Source organism: Artemia sp. Qi Xiang Cuo, chromosome 18 (assembly GCF_049724085.1).
Source record: "Artemia sp. Qi Xiang Cuo chromosome 18, ASM4972408v1, whole genome shotgun sequence".
In the NCBI taxonomy this organism is placed as follows: domain Eukaryota; kingdom Metazoa; phylum Arthropoda; class Branchiopoda; order Anostraca; family Artemiidae; genus Artemia; species Artemia sp. Qi Xiang Cuo.
In genome coordinates this window covers 34,944,868-34,951,935 of record NC_142811.1, presented here as the reverse complement: position 1 = coordinate 34,951,935, position 7,068 = coordinate 34,944,868, and the positions used below count along the sequence as shown (strand labels likewise).

The window sequence follows — 7,068 nt, the reverse complement described above, 5'->3', positions numbered from 1 at the left end:
TGGAGACTACCTGATTTTAACTTAATAGAAAGCTATTAAGTATTTGACGTTTTCAAACAAATTATAATATTCTTCATTATGTCAAGTTATCTGAAGCATCCCGATTTTGAAAGATTCATAAATATTTCAAGATCTAATCTTACACGAAAAGAGCAAACAAAATGCATTCTCTGTCAATATAAGTGTATTTTTATCTCGAGTTGTTTGTCGAAGCTAATAATTATAATTGAACAATCTTTATTAAAATGTCAAAGTTCATTAAGACTAACAAAGCACCAATAAGTTTGGGGTCTCAAGCAACTAGAGGAGAAATATTTTTTTTGGGGGGGGGGGGGGGGTAAAACTATAGCAATAATTAATTATGCTACACAGGCTTTCCTTGTTCCTGAAAATAGTAAATCTTTATTTTCATCTATTTTATTCACTGGAAAATCATACTCTGGTTCAATAGGGATAATAGGAAGGAAATTTCATAATAATAGCTTAACCTGTCAGGAGTCCCACATTTCCAAACTCGGGTATAAGAGGTATGGCACTTTTAAGGTCTTGTACATTGCAACAATAAGTGTAGCCTTTAAGAATATCTGTTATATCCCAGGTAACAAACGATATTTGATCACAAACACTGTTGCAAATAATATAATCATCTGGTATTGCTTGGAGATGAGGATTGTTGATTCCAATAAAAGCAACAGCTGTATTTTCTACTTCGTCATGAAGGATTTTCCAGAAAAGTCTTGGAACAGGGAGGAGCGGTTCAGCAGCATCAATATATAAATGAATATCCTTGTTGACATCATCTTCGTCAGCCAGCTGAGCAATTTGGTGGGTTCCAGTATACACTGTGACATCTCTGTCACGGTCAATAGCATAGCCTCTTACTTCAGTTTCAACTTGGACCCAATTGCCTCCGTTAAATACTTGCCATTGAGGAGCAACATTGATAAACCAATAAGTTGCATCTTGACCTAGAATCATAAATTTGAAGCATATTTCGTCAATGCTACTAAAGACCGAAAACACCTTCCTCCTTAAGAAATCGAAGAATATCCGATTGTTCTCATAATCATTTTAATATATTAATCAAAAAAACTTTCCGAAAAATAAGTTTTTCAAAGAAAAGTAAAGGCCATTTTAAACTTAAGCTCAGCAGATACAAATACCTTTTAAAAATTCAAACTTAAAACGACCAGAAATTGCTATTAAAGAATAAATGAAACCCAAAGCGTAAAGAAAATAAATAAACAATCAGAACAGCAAAAATATACAGCAAGTAATAATATAAATGAATAAATAAATCTTAAGGCGAGTAATGCTTAGATTGAATATGAAAATCAAGCTTAAATCAAAAAAACTTTTTCCTATTGAAGTATAAATGAAACTTAAAACGAACAGAAATTAAAGAAACAAGCAATGTAAAAACAAACATACAATAGATATTAATGTTAATTAATAAATAAATTTTAAAACGAGTGAAACTTAAATTGAATATGCAAATCAAGCTTGAAACGAACAAAAATCACCACAAACAAGAGTTTGGGTATGACGTCCTTCTCTCACGGTAAAAGTCTAAATTTACTGCGTCATTCGCGCTTTACTGAAAACTATATGCGTCTTGAACAATCTTGGAAAGTATAAACATCATCAAACTGAATATTTGATGTATAATGATATTAATTGTTGAAAGACCCATCAGTTCAAGAATTTATTTCACTGTAATTGTATTTCTACTTTCAATGCTGTAAGAACTGGAAAAGAAAGTATTTGAAAAACAATTCGTTTTCAGTTAAGCACCAAATACACAATTGGCTTTTGAATTTTATCTACAATTATGAAAGGAGGCGCTATCCATACGCTTATTTGTAGGAAAACTGTATTCGTCTTTAAAAACTTTAAAAAGAGTCAATAGATTAAACTGAATATTTGATGTATAATGATATTAATTGCTGAAAGCTCATCAGTTCAAAATGCTGTTTTAATTTTAATGTTTGTGTTCAATATCAAGTACAAAAGAAAATATTTGTCATAAAATTGGTTTTCAGTAAATCGCCAATGACGCAGTAGGTTTTAGACTTTTACATTGAGAGATGGAGGTCATACCCAAACTCTTGTTTGTGGTAATTTTTTATCGTTTCAAGCTTGATTTGCATATTCAATTCAAATTTCACTCGTTTTAAGATTTATTTATTAATTTACGTTAATATCTATTGTATGTTTGTTTGTATTGATTGTTTATTTAATTTCTGTTCGTTTTAAGTTTCATTTATACTTCAATAGGAAAATATTTTTTTTCGTTTCAAGCTTGATTTTCATATTCAATCTAAGCATTACTCGCTTTAAGATCTATTTATTTATTTATATTACTACTTTTTGCATGTTTTTGCTATAATTGTTTATTTAGTTTTTGTTTGTTTTGGATTTCATTTATTATTTAATATCAATTTCTAGTTGTTTTAATTTTGAATATTAAAATGTGTTTGTATATTCTGAGCTTAAGTCTGAAATGGCCATTACTTTTCTTTGAAAAACTTATTTTTCGGAAAGTTTTTTTTAATTAATTTTTGTTCGTTTTTGATTGCAAAAAATTTCAAGTTTTTAAAAATTCTTTATTCAAAATCAAACTTAAAAAAAAATCAAATATTTATCGAAGTATCAAAACTGATATCAAAGTAACAATATAAAAAGGAAAAAAGGGGTTTGTGTGAACCTCAGACTTTTTATTATATGATGTTTGAACTATTTTTCACAAAATTGCTATCTTAAAATTTTTATTGGATAGTTTGGGGGAAAAAGGGCGTAGCAGGACGAGATTAAGCTTCGGTCTATTTTTACTATTTAAAAGTGAACTAGAACTTTCTATTTTCATTCAAATGAGTTCTCTCTGAAGTTTATATGAGTATCCCTTCTATAAGGACCATATATATCCGCTGAGTATAACTTACAATGCCTGTCCCTGGGCCCTGGGGGGTTGTATCGACCCTGGGGTTTTAATATCTGATGGATGAACTATTTTTAACAAAATGATCACCTGAAATTTTTATCAGATGGGTTTGTCCATCCGATTCACCCAAAGGCGTTGAGGGCGAGAAAGGTTACTTGCCCTCCGATCTTTTTTCACTCTGAGAAAATGAACTACAACTTTTAATTTCCATTCAAATGAACCCTCTCTGAAGTTTATACGAGCATATCTTCCATAAGAACCATATATGCCCCCAGAGCAATACTTACAACGCCTGCACCGGCCCTGGGGGGGGGGGGGGCTGTGTCGACACAGGAGTTTTTCTTATCTGACCTTTGAACTATTTTTAATGAAATGACCATACGTAGAGGAGTTTTTGTTATATGATCTTTGAACTATTTTTAACAAAATGGCTACCTCAAACCGGGGGGGGGGCCAGTTGCCCTCTGATCTATTTTGAATCTTAAAAATGGCACTAAAACTCTCAATTTCCAATAGAATGATCCCCCTTTGAAGTTTATATGACGACCCCTTCTATATGAAGTGCCTCTGGGACAAAAATAAATGTAGTGTGGGAGGAGGCTAGCTGTCCTCCAATCACTTTTGACTCTTAAAAAGTGAATTACAACTTTCAATTTCCAGTCAAATGAGCCCTCTAGGAAGTTTATACGAGCATCCCTTCCATAGCAACTATATATGTCCCCAGGGCATAATTTACAACGCCTAACCCCGGACCCTGGGGGGCTGTGTCGACACCGGAGTTTTTTGTTATCAGAACTTTGATCTATTTTTAACAAAATGTCTATCTCAAAATGTTTATCTGATGCATTTAGGGCGTGGAGGAGTTGCCCTCTGATCTCTGTTGACTCTTAAAAAGTGAACAACAACTTTCAATTTCCAATCAAATGAGCCCTCTTCGAAGTTTATACGAGCATCCCTTCCATAAGAACTATATATGCCCCTAGAGCGTTACTCATAATGCCTGCATCCGGGTCTTGTCGGGTTCAGTCGACACAGGAATTTTTCTTATCTGACCTTTGAACTATTTTTAATGAAATGGTTATTATAAAAATTTTATCGGATGGGCTTGGGGAAAAAGGGGGTGTGGGGGGGGGGGGCTAGTTGCCCTCGCATAGTTTTAACTCTTAAAAATTCAACTAGACCTTTCAATTTCTAATCAAATGAGTCCCCCCCCCTGAAGTTTATACGAGCATCCATTTCATAAGAACCATATACGCCCCCAGGACAACACTTACAACGTATATCCCCCAGACTCTCGGTGGCATTTTTGTTATCTAATTTTTGATCAATTTCCAAAACACTGGCTATCTCAAAATTTGTAGCGGACATGTTTGGGGAAAAAAGAGCGTGGGGAGGGGATAGTTTAACTCTCTTGAATCTTCAAAAGTGAACTACAACTTTCAATTTCCAATAAAATGAGCCCTCTATGAAGTTTATACAAGCATCCCTTTCATAAGAACCATACATGCTCTTAGGCCATAACTTAGAATGCCTTCCTCTGTGCCCTGGGGGGTTCTATTGACACCATATTTTTTCTTATCTGTCCTTTGAACTATTTTTAACAAAATGTCTATCTCAAAATTTTCATCAGATGTGTTTTGAAAAAGAAGGCGTGGTTGAGGGGGGGGGGGGGGTAACTGCCCTTGGATCTCTTTTGACAATTAAAAAGTGAGCTTGAAATTTCAATATCCAATCAAATGAGCCCTCTCTGAAGTTTATAAGAGCATCTCTTTCACACGAACAATATATGCCCCAGGGCTTAACTTACAACGTCTGCCCCCAGGCCCTTCTGGGTTGTGACGACACCTGAGTTTTTGTTATCTGACTTTTGAGCAATCTTTAATTTAATTGTTATCTCCTAATTTTTATTGGATGCATTTGGGGAAAAAGGGGCGTGGGGGGGGGGCTATTTGCCCTCCAATCTCTTTTTACTCTAAAAACCAGAGCTAGAAATTTAAATTTCCAATCAAATGAGCCATCTCTGGCCCTCGGGCCCTGGGGGGCTGTGTTGACCCCTGGGTTTTATTTATATGGTCTTTGAACTATTAAAAAAAAACTATCTCAAATGTCTTATCAGATGGGTTTGAAGAAAAAAGGGCGTAGAGGGGGGGGGGCTAGATGCCCTCCAATCTCTTCTCGCTCTTTAAAAGTGAACTAGAACTTTCAATTCCCAATCAAATTATCCCTCTTTGAAGTTATTACAAGCATCCCTTCCATAAGACCCATATATACCCCCAGGGCATAACTTACAACGCCTGACCCTGGGCCCTGGTGGGTTGTGTCGACACCGTAATTTTTGTTATGATCTTTAAACTATTTTTATCAAAATAGCTATCTTAAAATTTCTATTGGATGCATTTGGGAAAAAAGGTTTTTTTTTTGGGGGGGGGAAGCTGCTTACCCTCCAATATCTTTTGACACTTAAAAAGTAAACTAGAGCTTCCAATTTCCAATCAAATGAGTCCTCTCTGAATTTTATACGAGCATTCCTTCCATAAGAACCATATATGCCCCCAGGGCATAACTTATAACCCTTGCCTCTGAAGACTTTGGGGGGAGTGTCCTGCTCAAACATATAATTTCCAGAACTTTCAACTACGTTGAACAAAATGGCTATATCAAAATTTTGATTGGATGTGTTTGGGGAAATGGTGAGCGTGGAAGGGTGTTAGTTGCCCTAAAATCACTTTCGAATATTAAAAAGTGAAACTAGCCATTTAAATTTCCAATCAAATGAGCCCTTTCTGAAGTTTCTACGACAACGTTGTCTATACAAAACCTTATATGCCCCTAGGGCATAACTTACAACCCTCGCCCTGAGGGATGTGGGGCAGGTGTCATCCTCAAAGACCTAATTTCCAGAACTTAAAACTACGTTTAATAAAATTGCTATCTCAAAATTTTGATTGGATTTGCTTAGGGAAAAGGTGGGTGTGAGAGGGGGGTTAGTTGCCCTACAATCCCTTTTGACTATTAAAAAGGACAGTAGCCCTTTGAATTTCCAATCGAATGAGCCTTTTTTGAAGTTTCTACGACAATGCATTCAATAAAAACCTTATATGCCCCCAGGGCATAACTTACAACCCTTTCCCTGAGGGTTGTGGGGGAGTTTCCTCCTCAAAACATATTTTCTATCTGGAAATCAACTACGCTGAATAAAATAGGTAACTCAAAATTTTTATTGGATGTGTTTGGGGAATGATGGGCGTTGGGGGGGGGGCTAGTTGCCCTCCAATCACTTTCGACTATTAAAAAGGGCACTAGCCCTGTGAATTTCGAATCGAATGAGCCTTTTTGAAGTTTCCACGACAACGCCTTCGATGAAAACCTTATATGCCCCCAGGGCATAACTTAAAACCCTTGCACTGAGGGTTGTGGGGGATTGTCCTCCTCGAAAACATATTTTCTATCTGGAAATTAACTACGCTTAACAAAATGGCTATTTCAAAATTTTGATTGGATGTGTTTGTGGGAATGATGGGCGTGGGGGGGGGGCTAGTTGCCCTCCAATCACTTTCACCTATTAAAAAGGGCACTAGCCCTTTGAATTTCCAATCGAATGAGCCTGTTTTGAAGTTTCTACGACAACACCTTCTATAAAACTCTTATATGCCCCCAAGGCATAACTTAAAACCCTTCCCCTGAGGGTTTTGGGGGAGTGTCTTCCTCAAAAACATATTTTCTATCTGGAAATTGACTACGCTGAACAAAATGGCTATCTCAAAATTTTGATTGGATGTGTTTGGGGGAATGATGGGCGTTGGGGTGCTAGTTGTCCTCCATTCATTTTTGACTATTAAAAAGGGCACTAGAACTCTCGATTTCCAATCTAATGAGCCCCTTTTGAAGTTTCTACGACGACCCCTTCCATATAAAGTACCTCTGGGAAAAAAATAATAAACAAATAATAAAACATTGGAGCCGTATGGCCTTTACTATAGGCAACGCTACAGCATTGCCTCTGATATATCAACAAAAAACGAAATATATAAGATTAATTTAAAATACCAATAAGAATTTTAAAAAGAGTCTGATATCTCTCATGAATGACTACAAGAAATATAAAGTATCTCAATTGTCAAAAACCC

At 35.8% G+C, this 7,068-nt stretch overlaps 1 protein-coding gene across 1 annotated transcript in view; it reads right to left on the bottom strand.

The window, feature by feature from the left end:
* Positions 1 to 327: 327 nt before the first annotated feature.
* The window catches only part of LOC148941435 (salivary endonuclease-like), a 70,649-nt gene continuing 63,908 nt past the window's right edge, over positions 328 to 7,068 (bottom strand). The window contains exon 5 of the mRNA XM_089104641.1: positions 328 to 968. Within this exon, the coding sequence (XP_088960767.1) occupies positions 484 to 968 (485 nt within the window). The 3' untranslated portion in view covers positions 328 to 483. The remainder of the gene's footprint in view (positions 969 to 7,068) is intronic.